Below are 20,062 nucleotides of genomic sequence, written 5' to 3' on the forward strand. Positions count from 1 at the left end.
ACAAAAATGCCAAATTTCAAACGCTTACAACATTTGATACCCCAGGAATTGGGTTGGAAAGTCTAGTATCATAGAATAGAATCCCTACAGTGCAGAAGGAGGCCATTTGGCCCCTGAAGTCAGACAGTCACCCGAGGCCGGAATCAAACCCAGGTCCTTGGAGCCGTGAGGCAGCAGTGCTGACCACTGTGCCACCATGGCATCCATAAGTCTAGTCTGATTGGCCAAGGTGTTGCCATGGAGATAGCAGTGAAGAACTAGAGGCTCGGCAAGGTGTATTCAACACTCTTATCTCATGTCGTGTAAATTGTTGTGACCATTTGAAATTTGGTATTCTTGTATCTGTCCTGATGAGAAGCTTCAACGACCTCTTTCTCGTTTCAGCAATATTCGTCCTCGATTATTGTATTTGGCGATTCATTGTTTTTTTTAAATTAAGGAACAATTTAGCGCGGCCAATCCACCTACCCTGCACATTTTTGGGTTGTGGGGGCGAAACCCACGCAGACACGGGGAGAATGTGCAAGCTCCACACGGACAGTGACCCGGGGCCGGGATCGAACCCGGGTCCTCGGCACCATGAGGCAGCAGTGCTAACCACCGTGTCCCCTCTAAACCTGAGCACACCCAAAATGCTACTGCCCCCGTGTCTTAACTCACAGCAAGTCCCCGATCATCCATCACCCCCCTGGGCCTACATTTGCACTCGATTAAGTAATATAGCGATATAAAAAATTCTCATCCTTCTTTTGAAATACCTCCATGGCCTTAAGCCTCCCTGTCCTCTGCAATCTTCTCCTGCCCCCACAGCCCTCCGAGATCTCTGCCTGCCTCTAACTCCGGGATGTCGAACCTCACCTGATTTTAATTGTTCCGCCATTGGCGGCCTTGCCTTCAGCTGGGTGGGGCTCCTGAGCTCTGGAATTCCCTCCCTAAACCTGCCCCGCCCTCGCCACCTCACTTTTCCCCATTTTGGACACTCCTTAAAACCTACCTCATGGGCCAAGCTTTCGGTCACCTGACCTAATACCTCCTTCAGCGGCTCGGTGTGAAGTTTCTCTCTCTTTGAAAGCCCCCGGTGAAGCATCTCTGGACCGTGGCAGTTCTTTCGCTCGCAGGGTCGGGGGACAAAGAATATAGAATTTACAGTGCAGAAGGAGGGCCATTCGGCCCATCGAGTCTGCACCGGCCCTTGGAAAGAGCATTCGGGGCGTACCTCGGGTATCGATGGAAGGATCATGTCTGAAGACGCAGTATCGGTGGAGGGCGTTACGGTCAAGTGGGAGGAGGAGTTGGAGGATGGGGTGATGAGTAAGGCCCTACGGAGGGAGAACGCCACATCCTCGTGTGTACAGCTTGGTTTAATGTGGCTTAAAAGACTATAGGGCTCATTGGACGAGGTCCAGCTTTTTATGCGGGAGTGGAGGACAAGTGTGAGTGTTGTTGGCAGGGTCCGACCCACCATGTTCTGGTCGTCCCCTAAGTTTGTGGGGATTTCTGGGACTCCGTCGTTAGCACCGTGTTGGCGAGGAGCCCTGTCCCATATTTGGGTGTCAGACTTGCCCCGAGCTGCAGGGGGCCTACATCCTGGACTTCACCTCGTTGACTGCTCGGAGGCAAGTGCTCATGGGATTGGGGTCAGCTTCTCTACCCTGTGCCTCGGTGTGGCCGGGAGATCTGATGGGGACCCTGAGAAAGTCAAGATTAGGGCAGCACGGTGGCGCAGTTGGTTAGCACTGCTGCCTCGCAGCTCCAGGGTCCCAGGTTCGATTCCCGGCTCGGGTGACTGCCTGTGCGGAGTCTGCACGTTCTCCCCCGTGTCTCTCCGTGGGTTTCCTCCGGGCGCTCCGGTTTCCTCCCACAGTCCACAAAGATATGCCGGTCAGGTGGATTGGCCGTGGCTAAATCGCCCCCTGAAGTGTCCAAAAGGTTAGGTGGGGTTACAGGGAGAGGGCGGATGCGTGGGACTAAGTAGAGGGCTCTTTCCAAGGGCCGGTGCAGACTTCATGGGCCGAATGGCCTCCTTCTGCACTGTAGGGATTCTACACCATGAGAGGGGGCAATTGAGGAGTTCTATCAAAGATGGCAGCTGTTTATTTGCTTGTGGGAGGTGGGGGGGGGGGGGGGAACCGTGGGTTGGAGGGCTTAACTTTTTCAGTGGGGGGGGGGGGGGGGGTGTTGTTTGGGTGTCATGTGTAAAATGGAAAACTTGACAAACACATGGATAGGGACGGGTATAGAGGGAGGAACGGCACAAGGAAGTGCTGAGGGTTTTGGCCAAGGCTGGTATCATGACCGGTACAGGCTTGGAGGGCCGAAGGGCCTGTTCCTGTGCTGTATTGTCTTTGTTTGACACAAATTATTTTTAAAAAGTAGATGCCAGTTGTTGTATCATGTTTTTTTTTTTACAATAACCTCTGGGCACTGCTGCTGAAGGGGATAAGCACCTCGACGCCATGATTACTTCCAGATGTTCACTCGGAATTCACATTTTTTAAAAAAAACTTGAATCTGTGTTTAGGTCTGTTGATGGACTGCGGAGCCGGAGGAAGAGGAATGCTCAGGTGCCGCTGTGGAATTACACAGTACTGAGGACGCAGGTTGGTGATGCGCCGTGCGTCCCCCGCGTATTTGTCGCACGAGAGACCCTGTCCCTCGCGTCGTGCGGTCCCCCGCCGCTGGGAGTCGCTCCTCAGATGAAGCCTGGTGCTCCTCTAACCTGGCCTTACGGGGCTGCCATAACCTCTATGAGGACCACGGGGGAACCTTCCTCGATCTCCCCGTGAGACGCTGCCTTCATGCTGTATACCCCTATTTATAAAGCCCAGGATCATGTGCAGTTTAGTAACCCTGCCCCTTAACCATTCCGCCATTTTCAATGAGATGTGCACACGTAACTCTCCCCTTCCCACCCCAACAGGTTCCTCCTCATTTACACGCCCTTTAGAATTGTATTTTTTTTTCATAAATGTTTTTTATTGGGTTTTTGAACCAAGTATATTTTGCCGTTATGTACACAGGATATATAGAATTGTACTTTTAACTATATCCATGGGCAGCACGGAGGTACAGCGGTTAATCTTTAATGATCTTATTAGTGTCACAAGTAGGCTTACATTAACGCTGCAATGAAGTTACTGTGAAAATCCCCTAGTCGCCACACTCCGGCGCCTGTTCGGGTACACCGAGGGAGAATTCAGAATGTCCAATTCACCCAACAGCACGTCTTTCGGGACTTGTGGGAGGAAACGGAGCACCCGGAGGAAACCCATGCAGACACGGGGAGAACGTGCAGACTCCGCACGGACAGTGACCCAAGTCGGGAATCGATCCCGGGACTCTGGAGCTGTGAAGCAACAGTGCTAACCATTTTGCTACCGTGGTTGGCACTGCTGACTCACGGCGCCGAGGACCCGGGTTCGATCCCGGCCCCGGGTCACTGTCCGTGTGGAGTTTGCACATTCTCCCCCGTGTCTGCGTGGGTCTCGCCCCCACAACCCAAATAGATGTGCAGGGTAGGTGGATTGGCCATGCCAAATTCCCCCTTAATTGGAAAAAAAGAATTGGGTACTCTTAAATTTATTTTTGAAAAGTAGAGCGACATCAGGGTTATTAATGAAGCCTTTTGTCCAAGGCCTAAGTTTTGGGGATGTTTCGAATCTACTTAAGTGTCTCTACACTTAGAGACACTTCTGTGAGGAAACTTACAACATAGACAAAGGATTTATTCGAAGCATTTTTTAATCATTGGAACCGTTTTCTCTCCGTCACTCGTAGCAACAGGAGTAGGCCCCGGGCCTGTCCCGCTATTCAGTGAGATCATGGCTGACCTGTGACCTAACTCCATATACCTTACTCTAGCCCGTATCCTTAATCTCCTTGCTGAACAAAAATCTATCTCAGATTTAAAATGAACAACTGATATTGCTTCGACTGCTGTATGTGGGAAAGAGTTCCAAACCGCTACCAACCTTTGAGTGAAAAAGTTCTTCCTAACATCTCTCCTGAACGATCTAGCCCTAATTTCTAGACTCTGCCCCCTAGTTTTAGAATCTCCAACCAGTAGAAATAGTTTATCTTTATCTACTCTATCTTTCCCTATTAATAGCTTCAATACTTCGATCAGATCACTCCTCAGCCTCCTAAATTCCAGCGAAAACAGGTCTAATTTGTGTAATCTCTCCTCGTAACTCAACCCCTGTAATCCGGGTATCATCTTTGTAATAATAATCGCTTATTGTCACAAGTAGGCTTCAATGAAGTTGCCACATTCTGGCGCCTGTTCGGGAGGCCGATACGGGAATTGAACCCGCGCTGCTGCCCATTGTTTTGCATTACAAGCCAGCTGTTTAGACCACTGTGCTAAACCAGCCCGTATAAACCTACGTTGCACTCCCTCCATGGCCAAAATATCCTTCCTAAGGTGTGGTGTCCAGAACTGCTCACAGTGACTCCAAGTGGGGTCTAACCAGGGGGCTGGTAAAGCTGCAGCATAACCCCTGTGTCTGTATATTCCTAAGGTGTGGGTGCCCAGAACTGCTTACAGTGACTCCAAGTGGGGTCTAACCAGGGGTTGGTAAAGCTACAGCATAACCCCTGTGTCTGTATATTCCAATCCTCCAGATATAGCGGCACGGTAGCACAGTTGCTTCACAGCTCCAGAGTCCCAGGTTGATTCCCGGCTCGGGTCACTGTCTGTGTGGAGTCTGCACGTTCTCCCGTGTCTGCGTGGGTTTTGTCCGGGTGCTCCGGTTTCCTCCCACGTTAGGTGCATTGGCCACGCTAAATAGCCCTTAGTGTCGAAAAAGGGTAGATGGGGTTACTGGGTTACGGGGGAGAGGGTGGAGGTGTGGGCTTGGGTAGGGTGCTCTTTCCAAGAGCCGGTGCAGACTCGATGGGCTGAATGGCCTCCTTCTGCACTGTAAATTCATTAGCTTTTTTGATTATTATCTACACTTGTTCCTGGCATTTTAAGGACCTGTGACCTCAACCCTCAAGTCGCTTTGAACATCCACCGTACCTAACCTCTTTTTAAAATATAAATTTAGAGTAGCCAATTCTTTTCCAATTAAGGGACAATTTAGCGTGGCTAATCCACCTACCCTGCACATCTTTTTTGTGTTGTGGGGGTGGGGGGGGTGATGACAATATTGAATTCTTTACCCGTCAGTCTGGCCTCAATAAAACTCGAGATGGATTTGTAGGTATAGTATTATTTATTTTTGTTGAGATGAATAGAAAGAGGCGACATTAATTATAGCACCCCCTTTGAGTAAAATAATTTTCAAAATAAATCACGGAATCCCTTCAGGGCAGAAGGATTCAGCCCATCGGTCTGTGTTCTTGCAATGAGACAGAAAATGTGTGGAGAACAATACAGCACAGGAACAGGCCCTTCGGCCCTCCAAGCCTGTACCGGTCATGATACCAACCTTGACCAAAACCCCTTGTCAACGGGGTTTCCTGTTGAACCAGGAGACCAGTGGCAGAGTGCACTACGGGCGTGAATGGCCACATGATAGCACCTCCAGAAATGCTGAGAGCAGTCCTGATTACGGTAGAATTCATAGAAGCCTAGACTCCTTGCAGAGCAGACGGAGGCCATTCGGTCCTTTGAGTCTGTGCCGACCCTCCGAAAGAGCACCCAACACCGCCCTATCCCTGCAACCCCGCCTTTTTTGGACACCCAAGGGTAATTCAGCATGGCCAATCCACCCGACCTGCCCATCTTTGGACTCTGGGCAGAAACCCACGCAGACAACTGGGAGAACGTGGGAACTCCACCCAGACAGCCACCCAAGGCCGGAATCGAACCAGGGTCCTTGGCGCCATGGGGCAGCAACGCTGACGCCTATGAAACCCACAATTGGTTAAATCCAGGGCTAGAACAGCGAAGTTCTTCCTCCGGGCAAGCTTACCCTTCGACTAAAATGGATTGTTTGGTCACTGCAGTTTGCGGGAGTTTGCTGTGTAACGTTGAGCCATTTTTCAATGCACGTTTGAGTGCTCCCTGCATTGTGGCTGACCCCTCCTCTTCACGGACATCTCTTGCGGCCAATGTCACTCTTTCGTGACCTCCCGGTGATGTTGCAAGTCCTTCATTGTGTCCTCCATTCTCTTTCAGATCTTCATTGTGTATTTTATTGCCGGCATCAAGAAGCTCGATGCAGATTGGGTGGGAGGATACTCCATGAACCATCTCTCACGCCATTGGCTGTTTGACCCCTTTAAGTAAGTCGCTCCAAGCCTGGCCTGCCCGACCTTTTCACTCCAGGGGTCACCGCGAAAAATTCAGGAAGGCACCATTTTGGCAAAAACAATCGCGCCAACTTCAGAAAAGGTTTGAGGTTTTTGAGGAGGAACGGTTGCTGAACCGGTTCCATGCCATCGCAGGGAAATGTTGAGATTGAGGGGGCGATGCTGTGGCGCAGTGGTTAGCACTGCTGCCTCACGGCGCCGAGGACCCGGGTTCGATCCCCACGCCGGGTCACCGTCCGTGTGGAGTTTGCACTGTCTCCCCCGTGTCTGCGTGGGTCCCACACAACCCAAAGATGTGCAGGGTAGGTGGATTGGCCACGCTAAATTGTTCCCTGAATTGGAAAAGTTCTTTGCCCCTCTCTCGCCCACCAGCCGTAGGCTCACTGCTCGGCCAATCAGAGGCTCTTTCCTCCCCCCTCCTGGGCTCACTAGTCAGCCTATCGGCGTGAGCAGGGGGAGAAGCAGACGGTGATTGGAGGAGCAGCTCCAAGCGGAATCTCGTTTTGAAACTCCACTGGTAGACAAGAGGGCTGGATTCTCCGGTTTGCAGACGTGAGTGCTGATGCCGGCGCGGGAACGGTGGCGGAAAAATGGCGCAAAAGCTGGACCGATCCTCCGTCTGGTGGTGGGGGGGGGGGGGGGGGGGGGGCGGGCTAGCGGCCACGCGGGGTAAAGCCCACGGCCGGGTCTGTGGCCTCGCATGCGTAGGGTGGTTGCTCCATACAACAAGGCACCGGCGACCAGTAACCCCTCTCGCCACCCCCCGGACCACCCCCCACCAGTCCCCCCAGCCCACGCCAAAGCCCCACCCTGCCCCGCGGAACGCCCCCCCCACCCCCCCGACTATGGCGGCGCAGCTGGACACAGTCCACAGCCGCCACACCGTGTTCAAGTAAAAGGATAAGTGATCCACGCCATCGGGATCTCGGCCCCATCCAGGGCGGAGCATCGGGGGGATGCTCCCAGGCAAAGAACAAAGAAAAGTACAGCACAGGAACAGGCCCTTCGGCCCTACACACCTGCGCCGACCATGCTGCCCGACTAAACTAAAATCTTCCACACTTCCGGGGTCCGTATCCCTCTATTCCCATCCTATTCATGTAATTGGTCAAGATGCCCCTTAAACGTCACTATCGTCCCTGCTTCCTTCGAGGCCTTGGAGTACGCCGTTTTCGAGGGGGCGGAGCTTCGCAAAAGCGGCTCCGCCCCCAATTTAGTCGCTAACGGGGATTCTCCTGCCGATCGAGCGCGACGTCGCCATCGGCGATTGGAGAATCCCGCCCAGGGGTTTGAAAATTGCCTCGGTGTAAGGGGATTTTGGGAATGCAGCGAGGAGAGTTGTGAATCTATGGAATTTTTTTCCCCCCCGAGCTAATTATGGATGCTCCATCTTTGAATGGAATAATCTTTATTATTGTCACAAGTAGGCTTACATTAACGAAAGAGAAAATGCTGGAAAGTCTCAGCAGGGTCTGGCAGCATCTGTCGGGGGAGAAAAGAGCTAATGTTTCGAGTCCGGTGACTTTTTGTCAAAGCTAAAAGACAGAGAAAGTGGGAAACATTAATACTGCGGGGTGAGGGAATGAAAGATGAGTCATAGCCACAGAAACCCAGGGAAACGGGGGTGCTAATGGCCACAGAAACCAAGGGAACAGAGTGTTAATAGGCACCGAAAGCAAGGGGAAAGAGTGTTAATAGCCACAGAAACCAAGGGAACAGAGTGTTAATGGCAGTCCCCAGAGAGAACAAAAGATGTGAAAGGCCAAACAGCAGGGAAACTATCAGAGGGTAAACTGTGACAGATGTATATGTGGGGGAGGGGAAGCGGGAAGCAAAGGGGAGAAAGGGTAAGGAAAGGGGGGATAAGATAGGGCGGAAAATTATATAGATAAAGAAAGGCAAGAAAGAAAGAAATGGTAGAAGACAGTTAAAATGAAATGGGATGAAAACAAATGGGTCGAGGTGGGGTAGAGCTGATCATCTGAAGTTGTCGAATTTGATGTTCAGGCCGGAAGGCTGTAGTGTACCTAACCGGGAGATGAGATGTTGTTCCTCCAGTTTGCGTTGAGCTTCACTGGAACATTGCAGCAGGCCAAGAACAGACATGTGGGCATGGGAGCGGGGTCTGGTGTTAAAATGGCAAGCAACGGGAAGGTCAGGGATCTGAATGCGCACAGACCGAAGATGCCCAGCATAGCGATCACCCAGTCTGCGTTTGGTCTCTCCGATGTAGAGGAGACCACATTGGGAGCAGCGAATGCAGTAGACCAAATTGGAAGGGATGCAAGTGAAACGCTGCTTAACCTGGAATGAGTGTTTTGGGCCTGGGATGCTAAGCATGGAAGAGGTAAAGGGGCAGGTGTTACACCTTCTGCGATTGCATGGGAAGGTGCCAGGGGTGCTGGGAGAGGTACTGGGTATGGTGGAGGAGTGGACTGGATTATCTCGGAGGGAACGGTCTCTGCGGAATGCTGGCAGAGGGGTCTGTGAGCATTCAGGACCCTGACCTTCCCGTTGCTTGCCATTTTAACACCAGACCCCGCTCCCATGCCCACATGTCTGTTCTTGGCCTGCTGCAATGTTCCAGTGAAGTTCAACACAAACTGGAGGAACAACATCTCATCTCCCGGTTCGGCACGCTACAGCCTTCCGGCCTCAACATCGAATTCAACAACTTCAGATGATCAGCTCTACCCCACCTCGACCCATTTGTTTTCATCCCATTGTATTTTAACTGTCTTGTCTTTTACCTTTTCTTTCTTTCTTGTCTTTCTCAATATATATTAACCCCCCCTTCCCCTCCCCCCACATCTACATCTGTCACAGTTTACCCTCTGATAGTTTCTCTGCTGTTTGGCCTTTCACATCTTTTGTTCTCTCTGGGGCCATTAGCACTCTGTTCCCTTGGTTTCTGTGCCTATTAACACTCTGTTCCCTTGGTTTCTGTGGCTATTAACACTCTGTTCCCTTGGTTTCTGTGGCTATGACTCACCTTTCATTCTCTCACCCCGCAGTATTAATAACTCCCACTTTCAGTGCCTTTTAGCTTTGGCAAAGGGTCATCTGGACTCGAAACGTTCGCTCTTTTCTCTCCCTACAGATGCTGCCAGACCTGCTGAGATTTTTCAGCATTTTCTCTTTTGTTTCAGATTCCAGCATCCGCAGTAATTTGCTTTTATCCTAGGCTTACACTAACACTGCAATGAAGTGACTGGGAAAATCCCCCTCGTCGCCACACTCCGGTGCCTGTTCGGGTACTCAGAGGGAGAATTCAGAATGTCCAAATTACCGAGCAAGCACGTCTTTCGGGACTTGTGGGAGGAAACCGGAGCACCCGGAGGAAACCCACGCAGACACGAGGAGAACGTGCAGACTCGGCACAGACAGTGACCCAAGCCGGGAATCGAACCCGGGACCCTGGCGCCGTGAAGCAACAGTGCTAACTACTGTGCCGCCCATACAGTAGGTGTCTTGGTTCCTCAGCGAATTAAGGGATATGAGGAGGGGGTGAGGAATGTGGAGTTGAAGCCCACATTCAGCTGTGATCAAATCGACAGGCCATCTGGTCTACTCCTGCTTCCTGTAACATTTGGTGATCTTCATTGTGTGTGTGTGTGTGTGTGTGGACATGGAGAAATCCTTTATTCTTAGTGAGTGGCCCATTCAGAACTCGGTTGTACTTACCCCTCTGTTTTGTCCCCTTTGAATAGGCTGGTGCTGACAGAGGAACTAGTGAATGTTCTGGTCGTACATGGTGGAGGCCTTGCCCTGGACTTGACCGCGGGATACCTCCTCTTCTTTGACCTCACCCGCCCGTACGCCCTGTTTTTTGTCAGCTACTTCCATTGCATGAACTCCCAGCTCTTCAGCATAGGTGACTACCTCTCCTCACCCCCTAGGAGCCTTAGCAATCTCTCGTTGACACTGAATCTGAGCCGTCCCATAGGCCGCCACCACACGGCGCTCCCGTTGCGCCCAGTGGGTACGGCAATTTGGCCAGCGGGAGACATGCGGACAATCTTTGTAACGCAGTAAGTGGTTAGGACCTGGAATGCCCTGCCTGAGGAGGGTGGTGGAGGACGGCATTTTAAATTGGCGGAGGTATCGAAACTGGCTCCGATTGGAATGAAGAGCTTGTCGTATGAGGAGAGGTTGAGGACTCTGGGTCTGTACTCGTTGGAGTTTAGAAGGATGAGGGGGGGATCTTATTGAAACTTGCAGGGTACTGCGAGGCCTGGATAGAGTGGACGTGGAGAGGATGCTTCCACTTGTAGGAAAAACTAGAACCAGAGGACACAGCCTCAGACTGAAGGGACGATCCTTCAAAACAGAGATGAGGAGGAATTTCTTCAGCCAGAGGGTGGTGAATCTGTGGAACTCTTTGCCGTAGAAGGCTGTGGAGGCCAAATCACTGAGTGTCTTTAAGACAGAGATAGATAGGTTCTTGATTAATAAGGGGATTAATATGGGGCAAAGGCAGGAGAATGGGGATGAGAAAATATCAGCCATGATCGAATGGCAGAGCAGACTCGATGGGCCGAGTGGCCTAATTCTGCTCCTGTGTCTCATGGTCTTATTTTTGGTATCTATGGACGGATTATGTCGTGGACATGGTATCGGTGGAGGGGGTTAAGGCCAAGTGGGAGGAGGAGTTGGGGCCGGTGTTGGACGATGAGGTGTGCAAGGCTTGGCTTAATACAACAAGCTCATGGGTTTCTGGGCCTCCTCCTTCAGCACCATATTGGCGATTCTGAAAGTTCAGCTGGAGGCGTGACCCTTGGTGGCCATATTTGGGGTATCGTACTTGCTGGAGCTGCAGACGGGAGAGGGGTCAATGGCCGGGTGTAACCTCACTGATTGCTCGGAGCGAGTGCTGATGGAGGACAGCTTCTCCCACCCTGTGCCTCCGTGTGACTGGGAAATCTTATTTTAAAATGTTGTTAAAAAATAAATTTAGTGTACCCAATTCTTTATTTTTTCCAATTAAGGAGCAATTTAGCTACCCTGCACATCTTTTGGTTGTGTGACCCACGCAGACACGGGGAGAATGTGCAAACTTCACACTGACAGTGACCCGGGGCCGGGATCGAACCCGGGTCCTTGGCACCGTGAGGCAGCAGTGCTAACCATTGCGCCGCCAGATGATTTAATGTCGTTCCTAGACCTTGTGAAAGTCAAGTTAATAATTAATCTTTATTAGTGACACAAGTAGGCTTCCATTAACACCGCAATGAAGTTACTGTGAAAATCCCCTCGTCGCCACACTCCGGCGCCTGTTCGGGTACACCGAGGGAGAATTCAGAATGTCCAATTCACCCAACAAGCACGTCTTTCGGGACTTGTGGGAGGAAACCGGAGCACCCGGAGGAAACCCACGCAGACAAGGGGAGAACGTGCAGACTCCGCACAGACAGTGACCCAAGCTGGGAATCGAACCTGGGACCCTGGCGACGTGAAGCAGCAGTGCTAACCACTGCGCTACCATGCCGCCCGTTTCACGGAGCTATTTAGAACCATTGAGACTGCTGGCGGTTCAGGATTTACTGTGCTACGCATCTTGCGAGGGGCCTATCCAGTTGTGTGTGCTGCCTCATGCGGTCAAATTGCCTGTTGACATTGACGGTCACTGATTGCCCTGTGGGATTGTGCCCCAGCAAGATTTAAAGCAGAACGGATGGAAGGAAAATCATAAATTTTGAAAATGTTACTGCGATTTAAAAAAATTTTTTTTTTCTAATCCGACTCTGGGATTGCTTCTCTCTCTCTCTCTCTCTTTTCAGGAATGTTCTCCTACACCATGTTGGCGTCGTCCCTGCTCTTCTGCCACACAGACTGGCCCAGGGCAATAATCCGGAAGTTCCCGGCGTTCCTGAGGCTCCTGCTTCCGCTCGCCGAGCCGCCCCAGCGGAGCAGCTCGTGTGTGTATCCTGGGGTGGAGCCTGAACGCAAGGCCGGAAAGAAAGAGCGCGACAGCAGGGGGGCCTTGACTCTTCGGCAACGTCTGGGGGCCTTTTTCACCGTCCTGTACCTCACGGAGCAATTCTTCTTACCCTATTCACATTTCATCACACAGGTAAATTAATATAATGTGTGTATTGCTGACTAGGCCCGGCATTTGTTACCCATCCCTAATTGCCCCTTGAGAAGATGGTGGGTGAGCCGCCGCCTTGAGCCGCTGCAGCCCGTGTGGTGTAGGTACACCCACAATGCTGTTGGGGAGGGAGCTCCAGGATTTTGCTCCAGGACAGTGAAGGAACGTCCGATATATTTCCAAGTCGGGGTGGTGAGTGACTCGGAGGGGAACCTCCAGGTGGTGGGGTTCCCAGGTATCTGCTGCCCTTGTCCTTCTAGATGGTAGAGGTCGCGGGTTTGGAATGTTGCCGAAGGAGCCTTGGCGAGTTGCTGCAGTGCATCTTGTAGATGGTACACACGGCTGCCACTGTGCATCGGTGGTGGAGGGAGTGAGTGTTTGTGGATGGGGTGCCGATCAAGCGGGGCTGCTTTGTCCTGGATGGTGTCGAGCTTTTAAAAAAAATATATATTTTTATTCAAATTTTTCCAACAATTTTTAATCACAAACAACACCCCCCCCCCCCCCCCCCCCATAACAAAAGGAAGAAAGAACACAAACCCCACATTCAAAAATAACCCCCCCCCCCTTCCCCCCCTGGGCTGCTGCTGCCCTCCTCCTAACGCTCCGCGAGATAGTCCAGGAACGGTTGCCACCGCCTGAGGAACCCCTGCGCAGACCCTCGTAAGGCAAACTTTATCCTGTCCAATTTAATGAACTCTGCCATGTCGTTTATCCAGGCTTCCACACTGGGGGGCTTCGCGTCCTTCCATAATAGCAAAATCCTTCGCCGGGCTACCAGGGACGCAAAGGCCAGAATACCGGCCTCTTTCGCCTCCTGCACTCCCGGCTCATCCGCCACCCCAAATAGTGCTAACCCCCAGCTCGGCTTGACCTGGACTTTCACCACCTTGGACATAGTCCTCGCGACACCCCTCCAAAACCCATCCAGTGCCGGGCACGACCAGAACATGTGGACGTGATTCGCCGGGCTTCCCGAGCACCTCCCACATCTGCCCTCCATCCCAAAGAACCTACTCAACCTCGCCCCTGTCATATGTGCTCTGTGAATAACCTTAAACTGTATCAGGCTGAGCCTGGCGCAAGAGGAGGAAGAATTAACCCTACTCAGGGCATCAGCCCACAGACCCTCATCTATCTCCTCCCCAAGCTCCTCCTCCCACTTGCCCTTTAGCTCCTCCACCGCGGCCTCCTCCTCCTCTTTCAGCTCCTGGTAGATCGTCGAGACCCTGCCCTCTCCAACCCACACACCCGAAATCACCCTGTCCTGGGTCCCCTGTGCTGGGAGCAGCGGGAATTCCCTCACCTGCCGCCTCACAAACGCACTCACTTGCATATACCTGAACGCATTTCCCGGGGGTAACCCAAACTTCTCCAGCGCCCCTAGGCTCGCAAACGTCCCATCTATAAACAGATCCCCCATTCTTCTGATCCCTGCCCTATGCCAGCTCCGAAACCCCCCATCCATCTTTCCCGGGACGAACCGATGGTTCTCCCTAATCGGGGACCAGACCGAGGCTCCCACCTCGCCCCTATGCCGTCTCCACTGCCCCCAGATCTTCAACGTCGCCGCCACCACCGGATTCTTGGTGTACCTTGTTGGCGAGAGCGGCAGCGGTGCCGTCACCAGCGCCCTCAAGCTCGTGCCCCTGCAGGACTCCATCTCCAACCTCTTCCATACCGCCCCCTCTCCCTCTGTTACCCACTTACGGATCATCGCCACGTTGGCTGCCCAGTAGTAGCCACACAGGTTCGGCAGCGCCAGCCCTCTCCTGTTCCTGCTACGCTCCAGAAACCCCCTCTTTACCCTCGGGGTCTTATTTGCCCACACAAAACCCATGATGCTCCTACCTACCCGTTTAAAAAAGGCCTTGGTAATCATAATAGGAAGGCACTGGAACACAAAAAGAAACCTTGGGAGGACCATCATTTTTACCGACTGTACCCTGCCCGCTAGCGAGAGTGGCAACACATCCCAGCTTTTGAAATCCTCCTCCATCTGCTCCACCAACCGCGTCAAATTGAGCTTGTGCAGGGCCCCCCAGCTCCTAGCTACCTGGATCCCCAAGTACCGAAAGCTCCTTTCCGCCCTCCTCAACGGTAGGTCATCTATCCCTCTTACCTGGTCCCCTGGATGCACCACAAAGAGTTCACTTTTCCCTACATTGAGCTTATAGCCCGAGAAGTCCCCAAACTCCCTTAGGATCCGCATGACATCCACCATCCCCTCCACTGGATCTGCCACGTACAGCAACAGGTCGTCTGCATACAGCGACACCCGATGTTCCTCTCCCCCTCGGACCAACCCCCTCCATTTCCTGGACTCCCTTAGTGCCATGGCCAAAGGCTCGATTGCCAACACGAACAACAAGGGGGACAGGGGGCACCCCTGCCTCGTCCCTCGGTATAGCCGAAAGTACTCCGACCTCCGCCGATTCGTAGCCACACTCGCCACCGGGGTTCTATATAGGAGCCTGACCCACCTGATAAACCCCTCCCCGAACCCAGACCTCCGCAACACTTCCCACAGATACTCCCACTTCACCCGGTCGAAGGCCTTCTCTGCGTCCATAGCTGCCACTACCTCCGCCTCTCCCTCCACCGAGGGCATCATAATCACGTTGAGGAGCCTCCGCACATTGGTGTTTAGCTGCCTGCCCTTTACAAATCCCGTCTGGTCCTCATGGATCACCCCAGGGACACAGTCCTCAATTCTCGTGGCCAGCACTTTTGCCAGCAACTTAGCATCCTCATTGAGGAGCGAGATCGGTCTGTACGACCCACATTGCAGTGGGTCCTTCTCCCTTTTCAAAATCAGCGAGATCAGCGCCCCGGACATTGTCGGGGGCAGCGTTTCCCCCCCTCCCTTGCCTCATTGAAAGTCCTGACTAAAAACGGGCCTAGCAGGTCCACGTATTTCCTGTAAAACTCAACCAGGAACCCATCCGGCCCCGGGGTCTTCCCCGTCTGCATGTTCCCCAATCCTTTAAACAGCTCCGCCAACGCAATTGGCGCCCCTAAACCAGCCACCTCCTGCTCCTCCACCCTCGGGAACCTCAGTTGATCCAAAAATCGTCGCATCCCCTCTTCCCCCACTGGGGGCTCAGATCTATACAGCTCCTCGTAGAAGTCCTTAAATACCTCATTCACTCTCGCCGCACTCCGCACCGTATTTCCCCTGCTATCCTTAACTCCACCTATCTCCCTCGCTGCCTCCCTCTTACGAAGCTGGTGTGCCAGCATCCGGCTCGCCTTCTCCCCATACTCGTACGTCGCCCCCTGCGCTTTCCTCCACTGTGCCTCTGCTTTCCCTGTGGTCAACAGGTCAAACTCTGTCTGGAGGTTCCGTCGCTCCCTGAGTAGTCCCTCCTCGGGGGCTTCTACATATCTCCTGTCCACTCTTAAAATCTCCCCCACCAGCCTCTCCCTTTCCCTGCCCTCTCTCTTCTCCCTGTGGGCCCTGATGGAGATGAACTCTCCCCTGACCACCGCCTTCAACGCCTCCCAGACTACCCCCACCTGCACCTCCCCGTTGTCATTGGCCTCCAAGTATCTCTCAATGCACCCCCTCACCCTCCCGCACACCTCCTCATCCGCCAGTAATCCCACATCAAGACTCCACAGCGGGCGCTGGTCCCTCTCCTCTCCTAACTCCTGCTCCACCCAGTGCGGGGCGTGGTCTGAGATGGCTATGGCCGAATACTCCATTCCCTCCACTTTCGGGATTAGCGCCCGACTCAAACCAAAGAAATATATCCGGGAGTAAGCTCTATGTACATGGGAAAAGAATGAGAATTCCCTGGCCACGGGTCTAGCAAACCTCCATGGATCCACTCCCCCCCATCTGATCCATAAACCCTCCAAGCACCTTGGCCGCAGCCGGCCTCTTCCCCGTCCTAGATCTGGAGCAATCTAATGCTGGATCCAGCGCCGTGTTGAAATTCCCCCCCATTATCAAGCTTCCTGCCTCCAGGTCCAGAATCCGACCCAGCATGCGCTTCATAAATCCCAGTTCGGGGCATATACGTTTACCAGTACCACCCACCCCCCCTGCAACATAGAACATAGAAAATACAGCACAGAACAGGCCCTTCGGCCCACGATGTTGTGCCGAACCTTTGTCCTAGATTAATCATAGATTATCATTGAATTTACAGTGCAGAAGGAGGCCATTCGGCCCTTTGAGTCTGCACCGGCTCTTGGAAAGAGCACCATACCCAAACTCAACACCTCCACCCAACACCAAGGGCAATTTGGACATTAAGGGCAATTTATCATTGGCCAATTCACCTAACCCGCACATCTTTGGACTGTGGGAGGAAACCGGAGCACCCGGAGGAAACCCACGCAGACACGGGGAGGACGTGCAGACTCCGCACAGACAATGACCCAAGCCGGAATCGAACCTGGGACCATGGAGCTGTGAAGCAATTGTGCTATCCACAATGCTACCGTGCTGCCCTTAAGAACAAATAAATCTACACTATATCATTTTACCGTCATCCATGTACCTATCCAATAGCTGCTTGAAGGTCCCTAATGTTTCCGACTCAACTACTTCCACAGGCAGTGCATTCCATGCCCCCACTACTCTCTGGGTAAAGAACCTACCTCTGATATCCCTCCTATATCTTCCACCTTTCACCTTAAATTTATGTCCCCTTGTAATGGTGTGTTCCACCCGGGGAAAAAGTCTCTGACTGTCTACTCTATCTATTCCCCTGATCATCTTATAAACCTCTATCAAGTCGCCCCTCATCCTTCTCCGCTCTAATGAGAAAAGGCCTAGCACCCTCAACCTTTCCTCGTAAGACCTACTCTCCATTCCAGGCAACATCCTGGTAAATCTTCTTTGCACCTTTTCCAAAGCTTCCACATCCTTCCTAAAATGAGGCGACCAAAACTGTACACAATACTCCAAATGTGGCCTTACCAAAGTTTTGTACAGCTGCATCATCACCTCACGGCTCTTAAATTCAATCCCTCTGTTAATGAACGCGAGCACACCATAGGCCTTCTTCACAGCTCTATCCACTTGAGTGGCAACTTTCAAAGATGTATGAACATAGACCCCAAGATCTCTCTGCTCCTCCACATTGCCAAGAATTCTACCGTTAACCCTATATTCCGCATTCATATTTGTCCTTCCAAAATGGACAACCTCACACATTTCAGGGTTAAACTCCATCTGCCACTTCTCAGCCCAGCTCTGCATCCTATCTATGTCTCTTTGCAGCCGACAACAGCCCTCCTTACTATCCACAACTCCACCAATCTTCGTATCGTCTGCAAATTTACTGACCCACCCTTCAACTCCCTCATCCAAGTCATTAATGAAAATCACAAACAGCAGAGGACCCAGAACTGATCCCTGCGGTACGCCACTGGTAACTGGGATCCAGGCTGAATATTTGCCATCCACCACCACTCTCTGACTTCTATCGGTTAGCCAGTTCGTCATCCAACTGGCCAAATTTCCCACTATCCCATGCCTCCTTACTTTCTGCATAAGCCTACCATGGGGAACTTTATCAAATGCCTTACTAAAATCCATGTACACTACATCCACTGCTTTACCTTCATCCACATGCTTGGTCACCTCCTCAAAGAATTCAATAAGATTTGTAAGGCAAGACCTACCCCTCACAAATCCGTGCTGACTATCCCTAATCAAGCACTGTCTTTCCAGATGCTCAGAAATCCTATCCTTCAGCACCCTTTCCATTACTTTGCCTACCACCGAAGTAAGACTAACTGGCCTGTAATTCCCAGGGTTATCCCTAGTTCCTTTTTTGAACAGGGGCACGACATTCGCCACTCTCCAATCCCCTGGTACCACCCCTGTTGACAGTGAGGACGAAAAGATCATTGCCAACGGCTCTGCAATTTCATCTCTTGCTTCCCATAGAATCCTTGGATATATCCCGTCAGGCCTGGGGGACTTGTCTATCCTCAAGTTTTTCAAAATGCCCAACACATCTTCCTTCCTGACAAGTATTTCCTCGAGCTTACCAATCTGTTTCACACTGTCCTCTCCAACAATATCGCCCCTCTCATTTGTAAATACAGAAGAAAAATACTCATTCAGGACCTCTCCTATCTCTTCAGACTCAATACACAATCTCCCGCTACTGTCCTTGATCGGACCTACCCTCGCTCTAGTCATTCTCATATTTCTCACATATGTGTAAAAGGCCTTGGGGTTTTCCTTGATCCTACCCGCCAAAGATTGTTCATGCCCTCTCTTAGCTCTCCTAATCCCTTTCTTCAGTTCCCTCCTGGCTATCTTGTATCCCTCCAATGCCCTGTCTGAACCTTGTTTCCTCAGCCTTACACAAGTCGCCTTTTTCCTCTTAACAAGACATTCAACCTCTCTTGTCAACCATGGTTCCCTCACTCGACCATCTCTTCCCTGCCTGACAGGGACATACATATCAAGGACACGTAGCACCTGTTCCTTGAACAAGTTCCACATTTCACTTGTGTCCTTCCCTGACAGCCTATGTTCCCAACTTATGCACTTCAATTCTTGTCTGACAACATCGTATTTACCCTTCCCCCAATTGTAAACCTTGCCCTGTTGCACGCACCTATCCCTCTCCATTACTAAAGTGAAAGTCACAGAATTGTGGTCACTATCTCCAAGATGCTCCCCCACTAACAAATCTATCACTTGCCCTGGTTCATTACCCAGTACTAAATCCAATATTGCCCCTCCTCTGGTCGGACAATCTACATACTGTGTTAGAAAAGCTTCCTGGACACACTGCACAAACACCACCCCATCCAAACTATTTGATCTAAAGAGTTTCCACTCAATATTTGGGAAGTTAAAGTCGCCCATGACTACTACCCTATGACTTCTGCACCTTTCCAAAATCTGTTTCCCAATCTGTTCCTCCACATCTCTGTTACTATTGGGGGGCCTATAGAAAACTCCTAACAAGGTGACTGCTCCTTTCCTATTTCTGACTTCAACCCATACTACCTCAATAGGGTGATACTCCTCGAACTGCCTTTCTGCAGCTGTTATACTATCTCTAATTAATAATGCCACCCCCCACCTCTTTTACCACCCTCCCTAATCTTATTGAAACATCTATAACCAGGGACCTCCAACAACCATTTCTGCCCCTCTTCTATCCAAGTTTCCGTGATGGCCACCACATCGTAGTCCCAAGTACCGATCCATGCCTTAAGTTCACCCACCTTATTCCTGATGCTTCTTGCGTTGAAGTATACACACTTCAACCCATCTCCGTGCCTGCAAATACTCTCCTTTGTCAGTGTTCCCTTCCCCACTGCCTCATTACATGCTTTGGCGTCCTGAATATCGGCTACCTTAGTTGCTGGACTACAAATCCGGTTCCCATTCCCCTGCCAAATTAGTTTAAACCCTCCCGAAGAGTACTAGCAAACCTCCCTCCCAGGATATTGGTGCCCCTCTGGTTCAGATGCAACCCGTCCTGCTTGTACAGGTCCCACCTTCCCCAGAATGCGCTCCAATTATCCAAATACCTGAAGCCCTCCCTCCTACACCATTCCTGCAGCCACGTGTTCAGCTGCACTCTCTCCCTATTCCTAGCCTCGCTATCACGTGGCACCGGCAACAAACCAGAGATGACAACTCTGTCTGTCCTGGCTTTCAACTTCCAGCCTAACTCCCTAAACTTGTTTATTACCTCCACACCCCTTTTCCTACCTATGTCGTTG

At 51.7% G+C, this 20,062-nt stretch overlaps 1 protein-coding gene across 1 annotated transcript in view; it reads left to right on the forward strand.

The window, feature by feature from the left end:
* The window catches only part of ggcx (gamma-glutamyl carboxylase), a 59,652-nt gene that overhangs the window by 12,625 nt on the left and 26,965 nt on the right, over positions 1–20,062 (forward strand). Inside the window, 4 exon segments of the mRNA XM_072486109.1 lie at positions 2,502–2,600; positions 6,125–6,231; positions 9,969–10,132; positions 12,039–12,331. Coding sequence (XP_072342210.1) covers positions 2,502–2,600; positions 6,125–6,231; positions 9,969–10,132; positions 12,039–12,331 — 663 coding nt within the window.

Source organism: Scyliorhinus torazame, chromosome 20 (assembly GCF_047496885.1).
Source record: "Scyliorhinus torazame isolate Kashiwa2021f chromosome 20, sScyTor2.1, whole genome shotgun sequence".
In the NCBI taxonomy this organism is placed as follows: domain Eukaryota; kingdom Metazoa; phylum Chordata; class Chondrichthyes; order Carcharhiniformes; family Scyliorhinidae; genus Scyliorhinus; species Scyliorhinus torazame.